We start from the raw sequence: 26,970 nt of genomic DNA on the forward strand, positions 1-26,970 counted from the left end.
AAAATTTTTAACGCCTACAATCAACAATAGAGATATTCATGCATTGCTAATGGTTGAAGAAGTTAACTGTATCCAATTTTAAAACCAAAATAAATGTATAGAGCACCTATCTTACTTATGTATGGATTAACATTTATATAGAGATATACCAATGTGATCAGATAAAAAAGTTCATGTAGTAAAAACGAATAATGATGAAAGAACAAATTAGCTCTAGAAATAAAGAATTGGAAAAGAGATAATAATGACATTTTTGGAAAATATTTTTTTAAATGGCCAAGCAAACATAGAGAGGAATCGTCAGATGGTATTCTTATAAAATACATTTATAAGACTTCTTGAAAGGAGTAATAACAAAGTAATGTACGTGCAATAAAAAGCCTTGATAATGATATATTTTTTATATTCGTTCATACTAATTTGAATAAAAAGGCTCCATAATAATATATTTTACAGAATAATGTTAGATAGGAAAACAAAACTGAGGAAATAAAATTCTGAAAGAGAAAGAATGTACGAGTTGAAATAAAAGTAATCGTTATTATTCTCAATATATATAAACGGCCAATTATTTATAATATTTGCAATAAAAACAGACATTGAGATTCCTGATTGATTGTTATTAGTCTAACAACAAAGAAATGCTACGTGTAGTCTAACAACAAATATTTACCAACAATCCTTCAAATTCTCGTAGGGATTTATATCTGATATTCATTAGCTTACAATTCATCAAAGGGAGCTTGATTCACAATTGTGTTTTCAGCAATTATAGTTACCAAGGATATGACTTGTGATATATCTATAGGGCCAAGCTTCGAACAACCAGATAGGATTAGAGTTTTTAAAGATCTCAACTTATATACCTCTCTTGGAAGACAGCTTAGACTTGTACAGTCCTTCAAATTTATCACTAGTATATTGGAGAGATATCCAATAGATGGATGTACCTTACACAAACTTGGGCAATCTTTTAGAATAAGCTGTTCAAGACTTGGTAGTCCTGAAAAGTCAGGGGTTTCTATCAAGTACTTGGAGTGACTAAGATTAAGGAATTTTAACCGCTCTAAAACCTGCAACCATAGTTTTTCGACAAAAGATTAGGAAAAATAAAAAGTGCAATAGTTATAAACAGAACCAATTATTCTATTTTTATTGTAATTAATCTATTAGTTTTAAAAGAAAAGGGCATGTAATTAATACCACGCGTTGTTCCCAAACTAGTTGGAGACGACTATGCTTGAGATCAATTGCAATCACATTTTCCAAATGAAAGTTGTTTGGAATGCATTTATAAGGAAACCCTCGCCAACAAATCCATCTCAGTTGTTTAGAAATGTGCCCATAATCTCCACTAAGTTGTACATTATCAAGTTGTAGCAGTCTTAGCCTCTTCATTTTCTTGAAAGCATGAGCTTCCAAGCAATTTCTACTGCTGGAATGCAGTTTCAGGGACAATCCCTCGATAGCTTCTGTCCCCTGTGATGAATATAGAAAAGATAAACAATTGAGAAATCCTTAAGTAATTGTTGATTATTGATATTTAATATTGAGTCTAACAGTTAACAAAACATTCATTACACTAAAAAAGAAAACATTTTCAAAAGAAGTTTCAAAATCATATAAATAATTAATGTTCTTACAGTATTCTTTTTCAGTGCATATACTACGTCTTCCTCAAACCACAATCGACTTCTTTTCCCCGGTTTCTCTAGGCATTCTTGACGAATAATTTCTCTTCCCATGTGTTGTAAAAAAGGAAGCATTTGAAGTTTGTTGTTCCTCTCAACTTTTATGAGGCCACGCACTATGAGAATTGTCATTACAATATCAGCATGCAGTCCACAGCCATTTAATATCTCTGTGACATAGTCTCTTTCTTTGCCAATAAAGAAACAACATACATCCAGAAATATATCCTTTTCGCAATCATGTAAATCGTTAAGACCTAATTTTAATACCTCTTGCATTAGATACATGGGAATTCTTTCTAGTTTCGATAATGCACTTTTCCACACTTCTTCTCTCCTATCATGTAAAAAGGAACCAAGGACCTTAATAGCTAGTGGTAGTCCTTTACAATGAGCAACTACGTTTCTTGCAAGTTCATCAAAGTCTTTTCTTGGTTTTCCTTCTCTAAATGCATGCCAGCTGAAAAGCTCAAGTGACTCATTTTCGTTCAGAAGATGCATTCTATAAATATAATTAACTTCGAGTCGGTTCAGCAGGCTAATATCTCTAGTTGTAATGATTATCACAGTTCCTTGACCGAACCATTCACGATACCCGCATAGGTTTTCTAATTGGCCAAACTCATTTACATCATCAAGCACAATCAACAACTTCTTTTGACAAAATCCATTCTCGATCATAATTCTTCCGATCCCAACGCTTTCCACCTCCAACTTGGATTTTAAGACATCAGAAAGAAGATTTTCTTGCAAAGCAACATACCTTTCATCACCAATATTCTCCATAAAACTCTTACCAATGAATTCACGATAAATTCGATTGTAGATGGCTTTGGCTATGATTGTTTTACCTGATCCTCCCATTCCCCATATTCCTATCATACACACTTTGCTGGATTGATTTTCAATACATTTAATCATGTCTTCCACGCGGGACTCTAATAATGCAACAGGATATTCGGTAATAAAGAAGTCTTTGTAGTCCAGTAATGTCTTAACGCGGCTAACAATTCGGTCTACAAGTGCAGCATCATGCCTTCAAGATGAATGATAATGTGTCACCAAAATTAAATGACAACCTGAACTTATGCTTCATTCACTCTCAAACCAAAGAAAGTACGAAGGATTTTGTTTACCTGAAATTTCTGAGCTCCCAACCAGTCATAACTGCAGCTGTGGTGAGTGCACGGCTCCACTTGGACAACGCGTGTTCCAGTTGTTCTCCTGAATAGCTTTTGTATACAGTTTCTTCCAACGCTTTCCCAAAATCATCCTTCTGATGACGTACATCCAATGGGTCAATCTCGTAAAATACGGGCAGAACTATTTGGCCAAATGTTTCGTGGCATTCAATGATTTTTTCAAGCTCAAGAAGAGAGCAAGCAGATTCAGTGTATGATTTGGAGAAAACGATTATTGTAATCTTAGTGTGTCCTATTGCTCGCATGTGCTCTTCCAGCCTCATTCCGTCATGCAGATTCTCCTGGCTAATAAAAGTTTTGATTTGAGCTTGTAAAAGGACAGAGTGGAGATGAGAAACAAACCTTCGACCGATTTCTTCTCCACCAAAGTTGATGAACACATCGTGTATGAAATGGGGTTCTGATGTTAAGAAGGATGAAGATGATGATGATGATAAAGAAGAAGATGCAAACTCCATAGAAGGAATTGAAGCCAACTCTTCAAAGATAAAGCAATAATGTTAAAGATTAATATGTGTTGGATGTAGTCTCGAAGTGCGTTATGACTCACCCAATGTCACTTTACTAAATTCCATTTTATATTTTTCCTCCTGAACCCATCTCGGTATGCATACTTAATTTTTGGAGACCCGCGCTTTAAATTTTTAGAAAGACACTTTAAGAGTTGCAATTATTCACTTTCAATTTTAAAGAAAAGTTTTAAATAACGTTTTTTTTTCTATGAAAATATTTCTGGTGTTTAATTAAGATTTTTAAAGAAATTATGATAGTCTATCAAAACTATTAAAAAGATTTAGAAAAGGAAAAACTTAAACAATATTTAATTAAGATTTTAAAGGAAAACATAGATGTGTAGAATTCATAGTTTTTCGCTTTCTTTATTCTTTCATTCTAACACAATTTTAATGGAAGGTTTACCTCAGGTTTGTTAGGTACTTTATATAATTTTGTTTACGTTTCTTATGAAATTGTGTCATGAAAATTTATCATTTTAAATCAATGAATTCTCCATCTTTAAGCATTGCTAAAACTAATGACAATTTAAAAACACAATGCAAAGAAACTGATATCTATGGTTGAAGAGTGAATGTATAAACCAAGCAGCAATACAACACATTATTGAGAAACAGAGGAGCAATCTGAACATTAACTTACACTAGTTTCTACAACAAAAATTAATTAAAATAAACGGAACATGATTTATCATGAGTAAGACAAGTTATAAATTCTGATAAACCCTTTGACGTTTTCCACATTATTTCTTCTTTATTGATCTTTAAACAAGGAATATGGGAAATCCCAGGCCTCATCCCTCCATTCCTTTCATAGCTCTCTCGTAATAGTATATTCACTTATGCTAATTACTGAAAGAGAAAGAGGGATCAATTCCTTTTGTGGCAACAACATAAGATTCAAACATTTTGAATCTCTAGGTTTTAAAGAGAGATGAGATATTTTAAGTCCCACACCATTCAAGAAGGAAATGTCTCTGATGCACAATGACACAAGAGAAGTTGGAAGCAATTGCTTTTCCATCAAGGCATATGCGAGAACGTTCCTCCAATTTTTACATCTAAAAGAAACTTAAGAAACTGAGTACCCCACTGAGTGATGGATGCTAGTGTGAGTGCCCAACAATAAAAGAGCTCAACTTTTCGTAAATTGAAAGGCAAACCGTCTTCTGCAAATGACTATAGACATAGAAGCTCATAAACAATCAATTCTTGAAGGTCTGTGAGGGTGTTAATCTGTTCTGGCAAACACTTGAGAGATAGAAATGTTTTGATATTCAAAAATTGAAGACAACTATAGTTGGTTGGAATCCTAAGAAATAGCTCTAGAAAATGGTGATTCCCAAGAGTAAAGGAGTTGAGTAATGACAATAAACCTGGGGACCAAAAAGTGTATATAGAGTGAGATGAACTCTTCCGAAGAATCTTAGTTACCCCCAAAGGGTTGCTGTCATCCACCTGATTTGAGTTTTGTAACTCGAGTACGTCACATTCAACTACCCTGAGTCTTTTTAAGGACGGAAGGTTGCTAGGTAAGTATCCTTTATGTTTGGGACAACGGAATATACAGAACTCTTCATGAGAAATAAATTCTGTAGTTATATCACTTGCAGAAAACCTTTCCTCCCAGCATGACAGTGTTGGGAAAAACTTTAAAGGCTAGAAGGAAGTGTTTAAGATTGGGAGAGGTTGGAAGATTTTGAGAGAAGAGGAAAGGCTTGTATTGAGTGCTTCTAAACCTTTTTTGGCTTGTTATCAAATGATACAATCATCCCCTATTTATACTAATGGCACATCCTTAACCAATGGTTAGGATCTTGCCACCACAACATTCATCTAAGGGTTATAATTTATTCTCTAGAACTTTCTAAAACATTCCTATAATTCTAAACTTATCTAGAGATATCTTATGGATAAGCATCTCTAGATATTTTTGTGGAACATTCTAGAATCCTTCTAGATAGGATTTTCTATAATGCTATTTGGGCCTTTGCTAATATTGGGCTTTTATCTTTTAGGCCCAACATACAAAATCAATTTATATTCCAACAGACAGTTCCACAAATTTTAGATCCTTCAGACTTACAAATGGTTGAAAAGAAAAGCCTCTTCCATAGAAATCAACTCCAAATTTCTTCAACGATTTGAGCTTAGCAATCCATAGTAGCTTGAAAGAAGGTAATTGCCCAAGTGGTGTGGAAGTGACCAACAATGATCGCAATCACTTATTCTAAGCAATACCATGTTGCAAAAGGAAGATGCCACTATAAACTTTTATGATTAGTTGCTTTAAGTTTGATTATGGTTCCAACTGCTAAAGTATTTCTCTCTCAACACGTGAATCTTGCAGGCCCGTTGCAATTTTAACTCCTCAATTAGCTCATAATTTTTTAAATTACCTAGAAAAGCTTTATTGCATCTACAAGATGTCGTAGGTTTAATATGGAAAACTTTCCTGGTAGATGTCCAAAATTTTCAATGCTTAAACCTTTAATCTACCTTCTTTTTTCTGACAACAAAGGAAGTCAAAGTTTTGAGACATTTTAACTTACATTTGTGGGAATTCTCCTTCAACTTGGGTTCACATAGATCCATGTGATGCAGATTAATCAATTTGTCTATGTCTTGACGCAATTCCAGTAGGTATGAACAACATGATAGCAGCAAGGTTTGGACATTATACAGCTTGCATCATGTCATGAGGTAACCTCTTGATTTTATTATAAGATAGATAATGAAATTCTTTTAAGGCAACTGGTTGGTATTGTCGTGGTGTGACAATGCTATGAATGCTCGTAAACCCTGCCATCTTGAAATCACATCAAATTTATGATGCTGCAAGACAGATGGCGAACATTATCAAGACACTCATGGTTTTTGAACTTCATACCTATAACAATACTTGCCCGATACAACTGTGGCTAAATAATTGATGAGATCATGCATTTTGAACTTGTATTTTTAATAAGCAGTGCTTCTTTGAATCAGTGAGCTTCATACCAGTTCATCAGAGTATTCCTCATCTCTCTCTTCCAAACTTTGATTTCTGTTGAACTGAATTAAACCATCTTCTATTCATAGTTTAACTACCGTCTTCTTATTTAATTCTTAGGGAAAATTGAATGAAGGGAAAAGCGTCCTTTCAAATGAATCTTAAATGACTGTACTGCTTCTGAATTTTCTTACAAGAAATATACTTAGGCTTTTCTAGAGAAATCATCTATAAAGGAGATGAAATACCTCTTACCGCTGAATGAGCTAGGAGAAATTGGCCCACAAAAGTTTGTGTGAATAAGATTGAGTTGCTTTTCTAACTTGTACATAGCCAAGTTTGGGAACTTAGATCTAGAGTGTTTCCTGAATACGCATTCTTCACATAATTTCTTATCAAACTCTACATCGGGTAGTCCGAGTACTAACTCCTTCTTTGATAGCTCGGCCAGGCTTCCAAAGTTGAGGTGTCCAAATCGGAAGTTCCACTTTGTATGTTTTCATCTTTTATGTTTAGCTTCAAGCATCACTTTTGTAAGATCTTAAACTTCAGTTTATACATCCAATTTTTCTTCATTTCTACCCATGTTGCAAGATGACCATATTTGTCTTTCAAGTATAGCACTCGATCTATGCTTAAAATGTTGCTTTTTAGGTCGAGAACATAGTAAACATCCTTAATTTCTCCAACTTGCCCATCCTTCTGTATGTGTTCGATTATTCCACACTCTTTCTCAACTACCTTGGAATCATCTCTGAAAGACACAAAATTGATGTCCACCTTTGTGAGTACATCAAAGAAAACTTCATCTCCACATATATGATTGCTTGCCCTAGTGTCTAGATACCAAATTGAATTGGTAGAAATATTCTCAACATTTGATTTCAAGCATGGCTCTACATCTGAATCCTCCACCTTCAACTCTGAACTCTCCTCTTTCATTTTCGAGCTCATTGTCGAGCTTTTTAATAGCTCGACACTTAGTAGCTCGGTTGTCTCCTGCTCGATCTCAAGCACCTCGGCCTTCATTTGCTCGGTACAAAATGGCCTAAGTTTGGATCTTCTTTATAGTAGCACATTGATAGTGCTTTTTGACAATAAAATTATCCCCATCTCTTTTTCATATTCTTTTGTAAGAAGGTTCTTCTCTTTTTTCTTTTCAACATGATAAGACCATGCGATGTGGTTGGCCTTACCACAATTATAACAATTCCCTGATTTATATTTGTTTGCATAGTGGCCATGTTTCATACACTTGAAGCATTCCATACTTGATTTAGATTGTCCGTCATGGCCTTTCCTTGATCACGACCATGCCAATTATGCTACCTCGCCTTATCTGCGTCAACTTCAACAACATCCCAAGCACAACCTCCTCAGCCTCTTCGTCCTCTACTGTCACGACCTCTACCTCTAGACCTCAGCCATAAGTATTCTGTGTTACATTCAATTGAAGTTGCGCCTGTAGTGCTTGATCTTAGGGTTCCAACATCTTTCTCCTACTTCGTTCGTAGGCTTCCAATGACCTAAAGAGTTCTTTCATCGAGAGAACTTACAAATCCTTTGACTCTTTTAGGGCACAAATGATGCTCACAAAATCAATTATAAGTAATCTCAAGATTTTCTCCTCAACCCGAGTAGCTAGCATTTGTTCTCCATTCCTACTGAGTTGATTTGCCACCTTTACTACCTGAGCTATATACTCGACCATCATTTCTTTGTCTTACATCTTAAAACATTCAAACTCACCTCTAAACCTTATGGTCAGACTTGTCTAATACGATTTCCCTATCCGCATGCCACTTCCAAAATCTCCCATGTCTCTTTTCAAAATGTCGCATTTGCTATCTTCTCGAAGACTGTCTTGTCCACCAAATTGTATAAAAAGTACAAGGTTGTTCTATCTCTCACTCATGTCTTCTTCAATGTGGTAATATGTGCCACCGTCTGGTTTTCATCCTCCATGGGTTCTTGATACCCAGTCTCCACTATATCCCATTCGTCTTGGGATCTTAGCTGAACCTTCATCTTCAAAGACCAATTATCATAATTGGTCTTTTGTGACAATTATGGCACGGTCATTACATTGACTACTTTAGCCATCTTTCCCTTTTCTCAAGACACTCAAGCACACTCAGTGTTTACCTCACAATGTTTTTCTCTTTCTCGCTTTTTTTCTTTCCTTGGTACTCCGAGCATAAAGCTCTGATACCACTTTGTTGAAAAAAAAAAACAAAATGTTGTACTCGCACACTATAAAAATATTGAACTCACTTTATGGAATAAAAGTTGTTGCACTTAATCTCTAATATATTTTCTATGATAGCTAAGGAGATACATTTGCTTTCATGGTGGTAGCTTTAAATAGCCACACAAATGTGCAAAAGGGTCGAATGTTTATACATAATAACAACAAAATATGAAATAATAACTGCCAAGAAATAGTATTTACTCAAAAAAATAAACATAGCTACTAAGTTGTTATTGAAAACTAAAAACGAAAATGATTATTACATAGTGTTCATGTAAAGTGTTGTAATAAAATGTGTTTAATGTCTAAGAGAAGCTTGCGAGTCTGAGTTGAGGGAAAAACATTTTCTCGAATTCTCCCAATCGAAAGGATTTGCAAATGATCTTACTACTTCTCATTTAGAACAATTAGAGGCTTTATAAGTAGTCTTCAATATAGCTGTAGAATCCGATACACCTACTGAGGTGTGTACATGCCTTTTATTTTCTTAATCTTCATCAAATCTTCCTTTGTGGTGCCCGAGAAATGGCCATGTTATTAATCACACTGAATGACTTATTGAGTCCATAGGTTCCAGATTACTTATGTTGCAGAATCACACTCAACATTTTTCATGATCCTAGAATCACTCCAAGTGGGCTTACATATGAGAGAGTAGTGATTCTTGAACACCTTCAGAAGGTAACCTGATTTTCTTGTTTCTTCTTATTGATTGTTTTCCATTTCAATGAATCTCATGTGCAATCCTTCAACTTTCTTATACATGTGGGTAAATTCGACCTTATCATGCAGGAACCACTTGATTAATCACAGTTAGTGTCAAACTTGGCAATTATGGAAGCAGTTCAGGAATTCTTGGACAAGCATGGTTGGTCTTACAAGGTAGACTAGCAAAATATTATGTCACAAATTAATATCACGTAGTAGTTTTATATGTTCAGCAATGTAGTAGGATGTTGAATTCTACAAGTGTGGCTGAAGTTGTTTGTTTTACTTTTGTTTGTTGTTTGACTCTTGAACACCATCTTATTAAGTGTATGTTTGTGTTTGATGTCATGTATTGTGTAAATATAGTAGTATGCATATCAATGTTTGTTGAGACTACTTTTTTTAGTCTGTCTTGTCAAAATATTGAACCTACCCTTTAAACAATTATTGTCTTTTCTAAGGTAGTACTTGTGCAATGTCATGATAACCAAGGACAAGAAGTTATTTTGATTGAGGAAATCATGATAATACTTTTTCTGAGGTAGTACTTGTGCAATGTCATGATAGTACCTTTTGTTATCTTTTCATATTCATAAACTCTGTAATATAGTTTTATTGACTAAGGTAATTTTTGTCCTTATCAACTAGTCAAGATATATTATTGTCATAGTACTTTCACTACAAGAATTATTAAAATTATCGGCGAATTATTACCAACGGTGAATGATCTTTTGGTAACACACATTTTTGGGCAGATTTATCGGCGAAGTAGAGAATGGGTAGTTACCAACGAGCTATGGTCGTCGATAATGGACTTTGTAACTTATTGGAGATTATATTTGCCAGTAATACCATCGGTAAATGTCATCAATCATTACCGACGGGCAATGGTCGTTGGTAAGTCCATCGAGTTTATGAAATCAGAAATTGGTTTCCCTTCTCCCTCATTTTCGTTTTCTAGAAACCCTCTCCCGCAACCTCCCCCAATCTGAAACCCCCCACACCACCGACCGTTCCTATGCACCATCCCTAACCACAACAGTCGTCAGCCCCAACCTTCGTTTGTTTCCTCCGCCATTTCCCCCACAGAAGCCCTAAACTGGTGGTGGAGGTCTGGCGATGGAGGTCTGCAAGAGGTAAGTCTGTGTTGAATGGATTGCGTTCTTGTTTTGGTTATGGAATTGGTTTAATGGATTGCCTTAATGATGCTTACCATTGATGCTTACTGCTAATTTGGAATTGGTTGTGTGTAAGTTGTGTTATTACAATGATGCTTGCTACCAATTTAGGACCAATTTACTGTTTATCTTGAATTCCTTAGCGTACATGTGTTTTATTAGTAGCTGTTATAGGTTTGGTTTTCATAGCTTTCTACATTTTGGTGCACTTCATATGATCACATTGTTCATTCTAGGATTACCATTCTATGCATTGTTTCACTTTTCTCATGAATTGAAATTTGTCTTGCACTTGCTATCATGCATTAGTTTGACTCTATAAGTGGATTTGAGAGTCTACAATGGTTTTAAATCATTCATTGCATTACAACATTGTAGTTATACATTAACCATTATAATTGAATCTAATCCTGTTTCTGATGAGTTTTTCTATTGTCGAGGGAGAGTGCGTGATTGTAGCAGCATTCATCAAGGGAGTGTTGTTCTCTAAGGTTCATGCTTGTTGCATCTTCGTCGAGGGAGAGTTTGTAGTTGTGTAGAAGCCCTATATTATAGCTCCCTCATTAACCATCAAGGTAAGTTCTGAGTCCTTCTTTGTTTGTATTTGAGTCCCCTATTTAAGTGCTCAAGGTCTAGGTTTCTATTTAACTTCCGCCTTGAGCTTTTAGCTATTGGGATAGTAAATAGAAATTGAGCAATATATATTCATATATATTGGACTAGTAGATAGAAATTGAGCTTTATATTTTAGTCGAGCGACCCAATGAGGACAAACTTTATATAACAATATTAAACAACAATTTAAATTTCATTCTCAGATTTTTTAAATTATTTTCTCCTTTTCCTTTTTCTCAATTTTAATCTTTTATTCTTTTTCATTTAACTATAGTCTCTTCTAGCGATCTTGATCTACGTTGAAACATTGTGCTCTTTCTTTTTCTAGAATCATCAACAAGGAACACTGATAACTCATTATTGTATGTGTCCTTCATTTTGCACTATATTTCTTTAGGTCTTTTGTATATTTCCTTTCTTTGCACGAATTGTTTTTTGTATTTTAGGGCTTTTTTCTTACACAGAAACTTATTTCCTTCTAAAGGTAGTGATGAACATTATGGAGTTTGGTTTCTTCTTACCAAAACCTAAATTGTATGGTTTGTATAAGTTCTGCTTTTAGGATGAATAGATGATTTCACATAAGAATATAAAATAATTATTATTTCATCTAATACTTAATCTCTATAATATAGTTTTATTGACTTGGGCAATTTTGTCCTTATCAACTAGTCAAGATAGATTATTGTCATAGACTAAAGTACTTTTAAAGAATTTAAATTGTTGTGGTCAACATAATTTCTTAAATTTTATTAGTTATAGGAAACATATATAATTTATTTTTTATAATTTTCTTATAACTTTTTCATAATTTAGTCTATATAATTGAAAAGAACTATAACTTTTAAAAATAAAAATTTAAGTCCCATAATTTGAAACAACTTAAAGGGTTTATTGTTAGAGACTAAACTATAATTTTAAACAATTTAAAATTTAGTTCATATATTTTTAAACATTTTTATAATTTAAAAAATGGAGAGAGTATACTCTACTTTTAAAAGAAATTGCAAAAAATTTAACGTCTACAATCAACAATAGAGATATTCATGCATTGCTAATGGTTGAAAAAGTTAACTGTATCTAATTTTAAAACCAAAATTAATGTATAGAGATATCCAATTTGAAAGTAAACGTTATTATTCTCAATATATACGAACCGCCAATTATTTATAATACTTGCGGTAAAAAAAAGAAATTGAGATTCCAAATTGATTGTTATTATTCTCCTAAAGTTTAGTCAAACAACAAATGAATGCTACTAGTCTAACAACAAATATTTACCAAAAATCCTTCAATTGACGTTGGGATTTATATCTGATATTCTTTTAGCTTTACAATTCATCAAAGGGCTTGTTTCACAGTTGTGTTTTAAGTAATTATAGTTACCAAGGATTTCACCCTGTGTTATATCTATAGAGCCAAGCTTCGAACAACCAGATAGGACGAGAGTTTTTAAAGATGTCAACTTATATATCTCTCTTGGGAGATATCTTAGACTTGTGCAATCCTTCAAATTTATCAATAGTATATTGGAGAGATCACCAATGGATTGGTGTACCTTGCGTAAACTTGGACAATCTTTTAGAATGAGATGTTGAAGACTTGGTAGTCTGGAAAAGTCTGGTGTTTCTTTCAAGTATTTGGAGTGACTAAGATTAAGGAATTTTAACCGCTCTAAAACCTACAAAGATAGTTTACAAAAGATTATGGAAGTAAATGTAAAAAGAATGCAATAGTTAGAACTGGAAGCAATAATACTATTTATATCTTAATTAACCTACGAGTTTTAAAAGAAAAGGGCGTAAAGAATACCTGGGGTTGTAACAAGAGTGGTTGTTTCCAGAGGAGTTGAAGATGACTATACTTTAAATCCATTGCAATTACATTTTGCAATTGAAAGTTGCTTGGAATGTGTTTATATGGAAACCCTCGCCAACAAATCCATCTCAGTTGTTCAGGAATGTTCCCATAATCTCCACTAAGTTGCACATGATCAAGTTGTAGCAGTCTTAGTCTCTTCATTTTCTTAAAAGCATGAGCTTTGAAGCAATCTCTAGTTGTTGAATGCAGTTTCAGGGACAATCCCTGGATAGCTTCTGTCCCCTGCGATGAATATATAGCAAAGATAAACAATTGAGAAATCCATAAATAATTGTTGATTATTGATGCTTAACGTTGAGTTTAACAAGTTAACAACACATGCATTACACTTAGAAAGAAAACACTTTCAAAAGAAGTTTCAAAATTATATAAGTAATGTTCTTACAGAATTCTCTTTCAGTACATCTTTTACGTCATCCTGCAACCACAATCGACTCCTTATCCCCTGTTCCATTGAGCATTCTTGACGAATAATTTCTCTTCCCATGTCTCGTAACAAAGGGTGCATTTGAAGTTTGTTGTTCCTTTCAACTTTTATGAGGCCACGTTCTATGAGAACTGTTGTTCCAATATCAGCATGTAGCCCACAGCCATTTAATATCTCTGTCACATACTCTCTTTCTTTGCCAATAAAAAAACAACATACATCCAGGAATATGTCCTTTTCCGTAGCATTTAAATCGTCAAAACTTATTTTTAATACGTTCAGAAGTTTATCCGGGGGAATTATTTGTAATTTTCTCAATACACTTTCCCACTCTTCCTTTGTCCTATCACATAAATAGGAACCAAGGAACTGAAGAGCTAGTGGTAGCCCTCCCCTATAAGCTACTATGTCTCTTGCAAGTTCATTCAATTCTTTTATTGGTATTGCTTCTCTAAAGGCATGCCAACTTAAAAGCTCAAGTGACTCATTTTCGTTCAAAAGTTGCGTTTCATAAACATAACTAACTTCTGGTCGGTTCAGCAGGCTAATATTTCTAGTTGTAATGATTATCACAGTTCCTTGACCGAACCATTCACGACTCCCGCATAGGTTTTCCAATTGGCCATAGTCATTCACATCATCAAGCACAATGAGTAACTTTTTTTCAGAAAATCCGTCCTTTATCATAGTTCTTCCCATCCAAACGCTTTTCACCTCCAACTTGGATTTTAGGACATCAGAAAGAAGATTTTCTTGCAAAGCAACATACCGTTCATTCTTATTTTCTGGATCCCAAGCATAACTAATATTCTCAATAAAACTCTTAGCAATGAATTGACGATAAATTCGATTGTAGGTGGCTTTGGCAATGGTTGTTTTACCCGACCCTCTCATTCCCCATATCCCTATCACACACACTTTGGTGGATTGATTTTCAATACATTTAATCACGTCTTCCACGCGGGACTCTAATCCAACAGGATATTCGGTAATAAACAAGTCTTTATAGTCCAGTAATGTCTTAACGTGGCTAACAATTCGCTCTACAAGTTCTGCATCATGCCTTCAAGATGAATGATAATGTGTTACCAAAATTAAATCACAACCTTCACTCTCAAACCAAAAGAAAGTAGGAAGGATTCATTTGCTTACCTGAAATTTCTGAAATCCCAACCATCGATACCTGCAGCTGTGGTGAGTGCACCGCTCCACTTGAACAACGCATATTCTAGTAGTTTTCCTGAATAGCTTTTGTGTGCAGATTCTTCCAACGCTTTTTTCCAAAATCACCCTTCAGATGACGTACAACCGATGGGTCAATCTCGTAAAATAACGGCAGAACTATTTGGCCAAATGTTTCGTGGCATTCAATGATTTTATCAAGCTCAAAAAGACAGCAAGCAGATTCAGTGTATGATTTGGAGAAAACGATTATTGTAATCTTAGTGTGTCCTATTGCTCGCATGTGCTCTTCCCGCTTCATTCTCTCATGCAGATTATCCTGGGTAATAAAAGTTTTGACTTGAGATTGTAAAAGGACAGAATGGAGATGACAAACGAATTTTCTACCGATGTCTTCTCCCCAAAAGTTGATGAACACATCGTGTATGAAATGAGGTTCTGATGTTAAGAAGGATGAAGATGATGATGATAAAGAAGAAGATGCAAACTCCATCGATCGAATTGATGTCAACTCTTCAAAGATAAAGCGATAATCTTAAAGATTAATACGATTTAGATGTAGCCGAAGTGCGTTATCCCACTCACCCATAATTAAATACCATTTATATTTTATATTTTTCCTCCTGAATCCATCTCGGTATGCAAACTTCATTTTTTGCTTACTGCGTGTTAAATTTTTGAAAGACACTTTCAATTTGAAAGAAAAATTTAAAATAACGTTTTTTTTATTAAAATATTTCTGGTGTTTGATTAAGATTTTTAAAGAAATTATGATATTCTATCAAAACTATTAGAAAGATTTAGAAAAGGAAAAACTTAAACAATATTTAATTAAGATTTTAAAGGAAAACATTAGATGTTGTCTAGAATTCATAGTTTTTCGCTTTCTTTATTCTTTCATTCATATGTGAGGTACTTTATATAATTTTTCTTTACGTTTCTTATGAAGATGTGTCAAGGAGTTTATCGTTTTTTTTAACTACGTGAAGAAATTATCTTTGTTAGATAACAATCTGCTTCCGAAAAAGCCATTTTAAATCAATGAATTCTCCATATTTAAGCATTGCTAAAACTAATGGCTATTTGAAAACACAATGCAAAGAAACTGAAATCTATTGTTTAAGAGTAAATGTATAAACCAAGCAGCAATACAACACATTATTGAGAAACAGAGGAGCAGTCTAAACATTAACTTACACTAGTTTCTATAACAAAATTTAATTAAAATAAATGAAGCATGATTTATCATGAGTAAGACAAGTTATAAATTCTGATAAACTCTTTGTTATTGTTCACATTATTTCATTTTTATTAATTTTTAAAAGTTTAATCATTCGGATAATCCTATTTTCGGTGACTTTTCTTAAATATGTTTCTCATTTATTTTTTGTCTTAATGGAATCTTTATTTTTTAAAAAATTATGCAATTAGACCATTGTCATTAGTTTCATACTAACATGAGGTGTCACGTCAGCTTGTGTTTTTTTAAATATTTTTTAAATTATTTTTATTTTTTATTCTGTTTTTTTAATTTTTTGAAAAATAAAAAAATCTACCACGTGTCAAGCTGACAGTGACCACGTAGTAATGGCATTATTGATACCACGTGTCACTACGAGGCTACGTGTGATTGCAATTGTTAGAATTTAATTCCTGTATTTTTATTTTGTACCAATTTAGTTCCTGTGTGTTTTGAAATGCATATATGGACAATTCAAGATTTATGCTGCTCCTTCGTCATTCCCAAGCAGCTCCTTGGGGGTTTCTCAGCAAAAGCGTTCTCCCTTTATCACATGCAGTGTTTCTTTGTGCTTGATAAATGAGATGGTGATGTGCAACACTGCTCTAATTGGTTCTTTGGTACTTTGGCGTGATGCATCGGCTAGATCCGACAATTGCGGTGGTCATAGTGGGGAGTCTTGGTGGTGAGCAGTGGTCGCCTGCTTTTCTAATAATTAAAGTGCGCTGTTTCTCTTCTCCACTGGCAGATGCATTCTTCTTCTCTCTTTGTTTTGCTTTATTGAAGCTACAATGGAGAAGTGCGGGTTGCTCTTCGTTTCAAGAAGCCTAAGGGTTCTAAAGGTTATACGTCTTCGATACTTGGGCGGCACATTTGTCGTTATTTTTATCAATGGATTTACCGCTAGAAAAATTGTCGGTAAATGAAATATAAATTAACCATAAAATCATCGAAAAAAACTTTTCTCGGTAAATAAAATATGTATTACCAACAAAAAACTATGTCAATAATAAATTCATCAGTAAAATTCATCGATATTTCAAATTTCAAAATTCATCGATGAAATTTGTTAGCAATTCAAATTTACCGATAAATTTATTTTTGTTGGTACCAATTTTACTTGTTTTGCAAAACTAGAAGAATTTAAAAGGCCAAAATTTTATTTTGAAGAAAAATAGAAGAATTCAAACACTTTTCAACAATTTTGTCACAACACGGCTGCAATTCCAATTAAGATCTTAAGCCATAAGAAAAAACCAACAAAGAAGGTTACCTCAAAGCCTTAACTTATGGCTCAAGCCATAGAGGATATTTCATCATGAAGTAATCTCAGGAGGCTTCAGCCCAAGAACTCATTGCTCAAGCTGTGGAAAAAACTCACCTAGGAAGGAAACCTCACAACTAGAGCCACAGACCACCGCTGGAGCCATGTTGTTAGAGTTTATAAACACCAGGATTCTATATCTGTTTAGGGAGACTTCAGAACTTGAATTTTAGACCCTTTTGAGAGCACATTAGATAGAGACTCTAAAGAGTTTTCCTACCCACATCCTCTGTAATTAATAGAACATATTTAGAGGATTAGGAGATGGATTATATTCCTTGTTTGTACCTATTTCTATCATTCATGAGGAGCTCAATTTCCATATGTTGGAGTGAGATGTAAATAACTTTGGACTCTCTTGTATTTGGTAATACCTTTCATTTATGTATGATTTCTTTTGATCTAAAGTTTGTTAGCAAAATGATGAAGCATAGAAGTTTTGATGATGTCTAAATCAAGTCTCAAGAACTATCATTGCAATCCTCATGAAGACTTGTATTATTTGTTTTTGTTATAAGTAGTTTTTGTATAGGACTTAGTGTAGTCTTTGATTCCTTGTATATTATGCTTTAAAATTCTCTTTGGAGTCAAAAATACTTTGCAATAATCGATTAGCTACTTAGGTAATCGATTATCACAGAGAAGTTTTACAAAATGCTAAAAATTCTATTTGGCCTCTAGAATAATCGATTACTAGAGACTAATGATCGATTATAGCTAATCGATTATGACTTACAATAATTGATTATCACGACTATCCGTTAGAGTTTTTGAGAACTTTTTTTACCGTTGTACATTCATTAAATGTATAATCGATTACCTAAGTGGAATAATCGATTATCACACATGAAGGGTTTGACAAAGGATTTTTGGAGGTGTCCTTGAAAGAAGTCTTTATATAGAAGATATAGATCCTCATTCAAAACACTCAACTGCACGGTGTTGAACTAAAGTGAAGTGTGACCTAGGGTTTTTGTAACTCTGTGAATTGGCTTGGAAACTTGGTGTGGGCAAGAGCGAGACTTTCATTATAGGTGTGATTGAATGCAGTTGTTATTGTTAAGTGAAGCCTGTCATCCTTCGTGAAACATTCAGAGAAGGTGTTCATCCCTTGAGGTATTAAAGAGAAGTGAGTATCATCTCTTGTGGTAACAAGATAAGTGTTTTCTAAACATTAAACTTGTTATTTGTGTGTGATTGTAAAGTTTATTGATTTTGTGATGGTAGAACGTTGATCTCTTTGTGAGATTAGCATTTGGACGTAGGATTCTTTTAATCCGAACTAGTATAAAATTATGTGTGCAATTTCTCTCTTCCCTTACTCTATTATAATTGTTTAAATTTAACCGTTAAATAAGATAAAATTGAGAGAAAATTGCAAGACACATGTTTGCGAAAGAAAACTAATTCGCCCCTCTTAGATTATGGTTAAAACGCTAATCATTCCGCTAAACCGCTAATAGATGAAATAAAATTCTGAAAGAGAAAGAATTTACGAGTTGAAATAAAGATAAACGTTATTATTCTCAATATCTACGAACCGCCAATTATTTATAATACTTGCAGTAAAAAAAACAATCATTCAAATAAATGCTACGTGTAGTGTAATAACAAATATTTACCAACAATCATTCAAATTCATGTTGGGATTTATATCTGATTTTGTTATAGCTTACAATTGATCAAAGGGCGCTTGGTTTTGTGTTTTCAGCAATTATAGTTGCCAAGGATTTCACCTTTGCTATATCTATAGGGGGAAACTTCAAACAACTAGAGAGAATGAGAAGAGTTGCGAAAAGTTTTCCATTAACACTATTCAACCCCCCTTCTAGTGTTTTTTAGATACTTCAACAAGAACTCTCATTGCAAGAAGATCCTCATGAAGACTTGTATTATTTGTAAAAAGCTTTTGTTATAAGTAGTTTTTATATAAGACTTAGTGTAGTCTTTGATTCCTTGTATCTTATGCTTTAAAATTCTCTTTGGAGTCAGAAATACTCTGCAATAATCGATTAACTACTTAGATAATCAATTATCACACAAAAGTTTTATAAAATGCTAAAAGTTCTTTTGGCCTCTAGAATAATTGGTTACAAATTGATTATGACTTACAATAATCGATTATCACGACTAGCCGTTGGAGTTTTTGAGCATATTTTTTGTCGTTGTGCATTAATTAAATGCATAATCAATTACCTAAGTGGAATTATCAACTATCACGCATGAAAGGTCTAACAACGGATTTTTGGAGGTGTCCTTGAAATAAGTCTTTATATAGAAAGTATAGACCCTTATTCAAAACACACAACTACACGTTTTTGAACTAAAGTGAAGTGTGACCTAGGGTTTTTGTAACTCTGTGAATTGGCTTGGAAACTTGGTGTGGGCAAGAGCGAGAACTTTCACTATAGGTGTGATTGAGTGCGGCTGCTGTTGCTGAGTGAAACCTGTCATCCTTTGTGAAATATTCAGAGGAGGTGTTCATCCCATGAGGTGTTCAGCGGAAGTGAGTATCATCTCTAGTGGTAACAAGAGAGGTGTTTTCTGAACCTTAAACTTGTTATTTGTGTGTGATTGTAAAGTTTATTGAATTTGTGATAGTGGAACGCTGATCTCTTTGTGAGATTAGCAACCGGACGTAGGATTCTTTTAATTCGAAAATATAAAATTATTTGTGCAATTTCTCTCTTTTCTTACTCTATTTTAATTGTTTAAATTAATCGCTAAGTAAGATAAAATTGAGAGAAAAGTTTTAAAAGACACATGTCTACGAAAGAAAACCAATTTACCCCTCTTATATGGTTGAAAAAGTTAACTATATTCAATTTTAATAACAAAATTAATGTATAGAGCACCTATCTTACTTATCTATGGATTAACATTTATATAGAGAGATATACCAATGTGATCAAATAGAAAAGTTCATGTAGTAAAAACGAAGAATAATGAAAGAACAAATTATCTAGAAATTAAGAATTTGAAAAGAGCTAATAATGACACTTTTGGAACATATATTTTCAAAATGCCAAGCAAACATAAAGAGGAATCGTCCGATGGTATTATTATAAAATACATTTATAAGACTTCTTGAAAGGAGAAATAATAAAGTAATGTACGAACAATAAAAAGGTTTGATAAAAATATAATTTTTATATTGGTTCATCCTAATTTGAATAACGTTCTTATGATACTATTGTTGTTTTACAAAATAATGTTAGGTAGCAAAACAAAACAGAGGAAATAAAAATAAACGTTAGTATTCTCAATATCTACCAACCGCCAATTATTTATAATACTTGCAGTAAAAAAAACAAACTATGATTCCCAAATTGATTGTTATTATTCTCCTAAAATTTAGTCTAACAACAAATAAATGCTACGTGTAGTGTAATAACAAATATTTACCAACAATCATTCAAATTCATGTTGGGATTTATATCTGATTTTGTTATAGCTTACAATTGATCAATGATCGCTTGGTTTTGTGTTTTCAGCAATTATAGTTGCCAAGGATTTCACCTTTGCTATATCTATAGGGGGAAACTTCAAACAACCAGAGAGAATGAGAATTTTTAAAGATCTCAACTCATATACCTCTTCTGGGAGATAGCTTAGACTTGTGCAGTCCTTCAAATTTATCACTAGTAGATTCCTGAGACGTCCAATGGATTGGTGTACTTCGCATAAATTTGGGCAATCTTTTAGAATGAGTTTTTCAAGACTTGGTAGTCCTGAAAAGTCAGGTGTTTCTTTCAAGTACTTGGAGTGACTAAGATTAAGGAATTTTAACCGCTCTAAAACCTGCAACCATAGTTTTTCGACAAAAGATTAGGAGAGATAAAAAATGCAATAGTTATAAACAGAACCAATTATACTATTGTAATTAATCTGTTAGTTTTAAAAGAAAAGGGCGTAAAGAATACCTGGGGTTGTTTCCAGACGAGTTTAAGATGACTATGCCTTAAATCAATTGCAATTACATTTCCCATATAAAAGTTGTTTGGAATGTATTTAGAAGGAAATCCTCTCCAGCAAATCCATCTCAGTTCTTTAGAAATGTGCCCATAATCTCCAACAACTTGTACATGATCTAGTCGTAGAAGTCTTAATTTCTTCATTTCCTTGAAAGCACGAGCTTCCAAGCAATCTCTACTGCTGGAATCAAGTTTCAGGGACAATCCCTGGATAGCTTCTGTCCCCTGCGATGAATATATAGCAAAGATAAACAAATGAGAAATCCATAAATAATTGTTGATTATTGATGCTTAACGTTGAGTTTAACAAGTTAACAACACATGCATTACACTTAGAAAGAAAACACTTTCAAAATCATATAAATAATGTTCTTACAGTTTTCTCTTTCAATACATCTTTTACGGCATCCTGCAACCACAATCGACTTCTTTTCCCCTGTTCCTTTGAGCATTCTTGTCGAATAATTTCTCTTCCCATGTCTCGTAACAAAGGGTGCATTTGAAGTTTGTTGTTCCTTTCAACTTTTATGAGGCCACGTTCTATGAGAACTGTTATTCCAATATCAGAATGTAGCCCACAGCCATTTAATATCTCTGTCACATAGTTTCTTTCTTTGCCAATAAAAAAACAACATACATCCAGGAATATCTCCTTTTCCGTAGCATTTAAATCGTCAAAACTTATTTTTAATACGTTCAGAAGTTTATTCGGGGGAATTATTTGTAATTTTCTCAATACACTTTCCCACTCTTTCTTTGTCCTATCACATAAATAGGAACCAAGGAACTGAAGAGCTAGTGGTAGCCCTCCACTATAAGCAACTATGTCTCTTGCAAGTTCATTCAATTCTTTTATTGGTATTGCTTCTCTAAAGGCATGCCAACTTAAAAGCTCAAGTGACTCATTTTCGTTCAAAAGTTGCGTTTCATAAACATAACTAACTTCTCGTCGGTTCAGCAGGCTAATATTTCTAGTTGTAATGATTATCACAGTTCCTTGACCGAACCATTCACGACTCCCGCATAGGTTTTCCAATTGGTCATAGTCATTCACATCATCAAGCACAATGAGTAACTTTTTTTCAGAAAATCCGTTCTCTATCATAGTTCTTCCCATCGCAACGCTTTTCACCTCCAACTTGGATTTTAGGACATCAGAAAGAAGATTTTCTTGAAAAGCAACATACCATTCATTCTTATTTTCTGGATCCCAAGCATAACTAATATTCTCTATAAAACACTTACCAATGAATTCACGACAAATTCGATTGTAGGTGGCTTTGGCTATGGTTGTTTTACCCGATCCTCCCATTCCCCATATCCCTATCATACACACTTTGTTAGATTGTTTTGCAATACATTTAATCACTTCTTCCACGCGGGACTCCAATCCAACAGGATATTCGGTAATAGACAAGTCTTCATAGTCCAGTAATGTCTTAATTCGGCTAACAATTCGCTCCACAAGTTCAGCATCATGTCTTCAAGATGAATGATAATGTGTTATCAAAATTATATCATAACCTTAACTTGCTTCATTCACTCTCAAACCAAAGAAAGTACGAAGGACCCATTTGTTTACCTGAAATCTCTGTCATCCCAACCAGTGATACCTGCAGTTGTGGTGAGAGCATGGCTCCAGCTGCACAACGCATCTTCCAGTTGTTCTCCTGAATAGGTTTCGTGTGCAATTTCTTCCAACGCTTTTCCAAAATCATCCTTCTGATGACGTACATCCGATGGGTCAATCCCGTAAAATACGGGCAGAACTATTTGGCCAAATGTTTCGTGGCATTCAATGATTTTTTCAAGCTCAAGAAGACAGCAAGCAGATTCAGTGTATGATTTGGAAAAAACGATTATTGTAATCTTAGTGTGTCCTATTGCTTGCATGTGCTCTTCCAGCTTCATTCCCTCATGCAGATTCTCCTGGCTCATCAAAGTTTTGACTTGAGCTTGTAAAAGGACAGAGTGGAGATGAGAAACAAACCTTCGACCGATTTCTTCTCCACCAAAGTTGATGAACACATCGTATATGAAATGGGGTTCTGATGTTAAGAAGGATGAAGATGATGATGATAAAGAAGAAGATGCAAACTCCATCGAAGGAATTGAAGTCCACTCTTCAAAGATAAAGCAATGAAGATTAATATGTTTTAGATCTAGTCTCGAAGTGCGTGATGACTCCTCCATGTACACTTTAAGAGTTGCAATTATTCACAGTCGATTTCAAAGAAAAATTTCAAATTCCTTTTTTTTACTAAAATATTTATGGTGATCAATTAAAGAAATTATGGTATTCTATTAAAACCATTAAAAACATTTAGAAAACGACAAAGTTAAATTATATTTAATTAATATTTTAAAGAAAAACATTAGATGTTGCGTGGAATTCGCAGTTTTTCGCTTTCTTTATTCTTTCATTCTAACACAAAAAGGATGGCTACCTCTGAAAATTGGTTTAATAGATTAAAGTGCTTAGGTCAAGCAAAAATATATTTCCAGAAGACATCTTAAATTTTTAATGAAAGGTTTACCTTATGTTTGTTGGGTCATTTTTTATAATTTTTGTTTACCTTTCTTGTGATGCTGTGACAAGGAGTTTACCATTTCTTTAATTACGTGAAAAAAAAATCTCTGTTAGATAATAGACTTCTACCCAAAAAGCCATTTTAAATGAATGAATTCTTTATCTTGAAGCATTTCTAGAATTAATGACTATTAAAAAGCACAATGCAAAGAAACTGAAATCTAAACAGTGAATGTATAAACCAAGCAGCAACACAACACATTATTGAGAAAAAGAGAAGCAGTCTGAAGATTAAATTACACTAGTTTCTACAACAAAATTTAATTAAAATAAATAGAACATGATTTATCATGAGTAAGACAAGTTATAAATTCTGATAAACTCTTTGTCGTTGTTGACATTATTTATTCTTTATTGATCTTTAAACAAGGAATGTGGGAAATCCTAGGCCAGGTTCATCCCTCCATTCCTTTCATATAGCTCTCTTGTACCAGAGGATATTCACTTATGCTAATTACAGAAAAAGAGAGAGAGGGATCAATTCCTTTTGTGGCAACAACTTAAGGTTAAAACACTTTGCAATCAGTAGATTTTAAAGAGCGGTGAGATGTTTAAGTCCCACACAATTCAAGAAAGAAATGTCTCTGATGCACACTGACACAATGACACAAGAGAAGTTGGAAGAATTTGTTTTTCCATCAAGCCATATGCGAGAACATCTATTCCAATTTTTATTTCTAAAAGAAACTTAAGAAATTGAGTACCCCCACTGAGTGATGGATGCTAGTGCCCAATAATTGAAGACCTATCAAGTTTTAGTATATTGAAAGCAAACCCTCTTCTGCAAATAACTTCGGAGATAAACAATCAATTTTTGAAGGCCTGCGAGGGTGTTAATCTGCTCTGGCAAATACTTGAGAGTTAGAAATCTATTGATATTCAAAAATCCAAGAAAACTATTATTGGTTGGAATCCTAAGAAATAGCTCTAGAGAATGGTGACTCCAAAAAGTAAAGGAGTTGAGTGATGACAATAAACCTGGGGACCCAAAAATGTGTATAGAGTGAAGAGAAGAGAGCCACTTGAGTTCAGATGAACTTTTCCGAAGAATCTTAGTTACCCCAAAGGATTGGTGTCATCCGGATTTGAGTTTTGTAATTCGAGTACATCAGATTCAACTACCCTAAGTCTTTCTAATGACGGATGGTTGCTAGGTAAATATGAATATGTTTACAAAAGCATCAAAATGGTGTACATATTTAAAAGAAATAATCAAAGTGAATAAGTTGTGTCAAAATGATAAGATAGATAATGTTTTTTTTTTTTTAAAAAAGTATTATCTATTTTTAGATAGCGATTTTTTAAAAACGTTATCTCTTAATAGATCGCGCGTTATTTATGATTAAAAAAACGTTATTTATACACTTTTTTTGTAATAGTCATATGAATTATTATTTTGGGTTAAGAGTTTGTATTTGTAATTCTTTCTGAAATCAATTGAGCTGATTGAGATGTCATGTTATCATCAAACTTAGTCCGTGCAACTTTCCATTTGTCATACCTAGCCGTTGCAGGTGCTAGCTTTAGGGACTCAAGTGCTAAAGCCTCTACACGAGACTTTCTCAGCTTTCTCTCTAATAAAGCATGACAACCACGTGATAGTACTGTTGTGTATCATTAAGTCTTTGTCCTTCTTGGGCGACAATCCTTTTTTCCTAACAATTTATAAATTTAAATCACAAAAGAATGCCTTGTATGACTATAACAAAATATTAAGAAACAAATGTGTCATTCCTTAAACTCTCTATATTCTCTAAATTGCATCCACTCCTCCTCAGTTATTACATATAAGAAATAAAACATAAAGTACAAGAAAAACTAAAAATCACGTATAGAATAATCAATCATTATATTGCAATATATATCAAAACCAAGACACTAACTTTGATAAAGGAAAGTTGTTAGCAGCAATGAAGAGTGGAGAACTTCTCGATGCTGCTTGTTGTGGTGGAGTTTCAATGTAGCACGCAAACATGAAACAAATCCATCAAAACACAAACAAAATGGCAACCAAGGTAATAGAAACATATACGTTTAAGGTAAATGACACAAAATTGACATTTATTCTTCCTTGCACTCGTGATCGGAGCAGTTTGTTTCCTTGAAAATGGTGGACTTGAACTCGCGCTCAGGACATTAATGGTAAATGAAAAAGTGATATCAATCGACAAAAACTAAATATCCAAACAAAGGCAACGTAAACACTTTCGTTGGAAATTACACAAAACTTATCTTTGTTCTTCCTTGCACTTGTGAACGAAGCCCTTGGTTCAACCAGAAGAGAAAGCACAAAGAAATTGTGTGGTGGGAGTGCTTTTAGAAAATAATTACAATGTATATGATGTCGAAAAACTCCAAATTTCGACGACATATAACTCTTTGATGTTTGAAACTAGGGCATTAATCATCATACATGGATACATTTTCACCTTTGCGCCAAACATTTTCATGAAATTTACCCAATATGACGTTGAAAATTGAGAATTTTGACGTGTTACAAGCATATGACGTCGAAAATTGATAATTTTGTCGTCTAACAAGCATATGACGTCAGAAAAGTATAAATTATGACCTCTAAATTGAACATCTATTTATAAAAGTGTCATCAGTCATTTTTAACATTGACTTTTTCGTATTCCAATGTTGAACGCGAGACGTGGAAGACTTATTTTGAACTAGTGTTCCGAATCTAAATTTGTTATAAAATAGACTTAAAAAACATATTTTATGGTAATGTAGATTACAACTACAACTATTACTAAAACGTAAGAGATGGGAAAATAAAAACTAGGAAAAAAGGTTCTTGCCTTCGTCATAACAATAAGGTTAAATCATTCTATTGGCCTTCATTTTTGTAGCAAAATTGCAAATCGTTCCTTCTAGTTTTTGGTTATCTCAATTTGGTCCCTAATATGAAAAACTTGATGCAATATGCCCTTGTCGTTAAATTGGCTAAATAGTGTTAACTAAATAGTGACTAGGCATGCTGCGAAACACGTCTTCTTTTGTAAGATAACTTAAAAAAAATATTGGCTTCGTAGTGTGCAAATCGAACTCCGCAGCGTGCACACCGAACTCAACCGTATCCAAACCATGCTCTACAGAGTGTAGACCGAGTTCCATAGTGTGTAGATCGAGCTATGCAACGTATAGACTAAGCTTCACAACATTCAGACCGAGTTTTGCAGCATCTAGAAGCTCCC

The 26,970-nt window shown here is 33.8% G+C and overlaps 2 protein-coding genes and 1 pseudogene across 5 annotated transcripts; all 3 read right to left on the reverse strand.

Moving 5' to 3' along the window:
* Nucleotides 1-653: 653 nt before the first annotated feature.
* Nucleotides 654-3,402, reverse strand: LOC148195631 (TMV resistance protein N-like). The gene is made up of 4 exons (XM_088094113.1): nt 2,828-3,402; nt 1,644-2,727; nt 1,204-1,479; nt 654-1,073 (listed from the first exon to the last, which is right to left on the reverse strand). Exons 1-4 carry the CDS (start codon nt 3,349-3,351, stop codon nt 723-725), a joined length of 2,235 nt encoding a protein of 744 aa, XP_087950239.1. The 5' UTR covers nt 3,352-3,402; the 3' UTR covers nt 654-722.
* Nucleotides 3,403-12,490: 9,088 nt separating this feature from the next.
* LOC124845899 (disease resistance protein RUN1-like) lies at nt 12,491-15,171 on the reverse strand (annotated as a pseudogene). Its single transcript, XR_015780939.1, has 4 exons — nt 14,610-15,171; nt 13,416-14,520; nt 12,962-13,252; nt 12,491-12,830 (listed from the first exon to the last, which is right to left on the reverse strand). The product of XR_015780939.1 is annotated as a disease resistance protein RUN1-like (transcript).
* Nucleotides 15,172-20,505: 5,334 nt separating this feature from the next.
* LOC148195632 (disease resistance protein RUN1-like) lies at nt 20,506-24,916 on the reverse strand. 3 transcript variants are annotated; one of them, XM_088095558.1, is made up of 5 exons: nt 22,760-24,916; nt 22,423-22,658; nt 21,554-22,347; nt 21,127-21,402; nt 20,506-21,004 (listed from the first exon to the last, which is right to left on the reverse strand). In XM_088095558.1, the coding sequence occupies exons 1-5, from the start codon at nt 23,368-23,370 to the stop codon at nt 20,669-20,671; spliced, it is 2,253 nt and encodes a 750-aa protein (XP_087951684.1). In that variant the 5' UTR covers nt 23,371-24,916; the 3' UTR covers nt 20,506-20,668. The 3 variants fall into 3 exon arrangements, with proteins under 3 accessions (XP_087951684.1, XP_087951686.1, XP_087951683.1); XM_088095560.1 differs by having other exon boundaries at nt 21,554-21,726; nt 22,760-24,911; XM_088095557.1 differs by having other exon boundaries at nt 21,554-22,658; nt 22,760-24,915.
* Between the last annotated feature and the right edge of the window lie 2,054 nt (nt 24,917-26,970).

Source organism: Vigna umbellata, chromosome 7 (genome assembly GCF_029865625.1).
Source record: "Vigna umbellata cultivar VRB3 chromosome 7, Vumbellata_1.0, whole genome shotgun sequence".
NCBI classification, from domain to species: Eukaryota; Viridiplantae; Streptophyta; class Magnoliopsida; order Fabales; family Fabaceae; genus Vigna; species Vigna umbellata.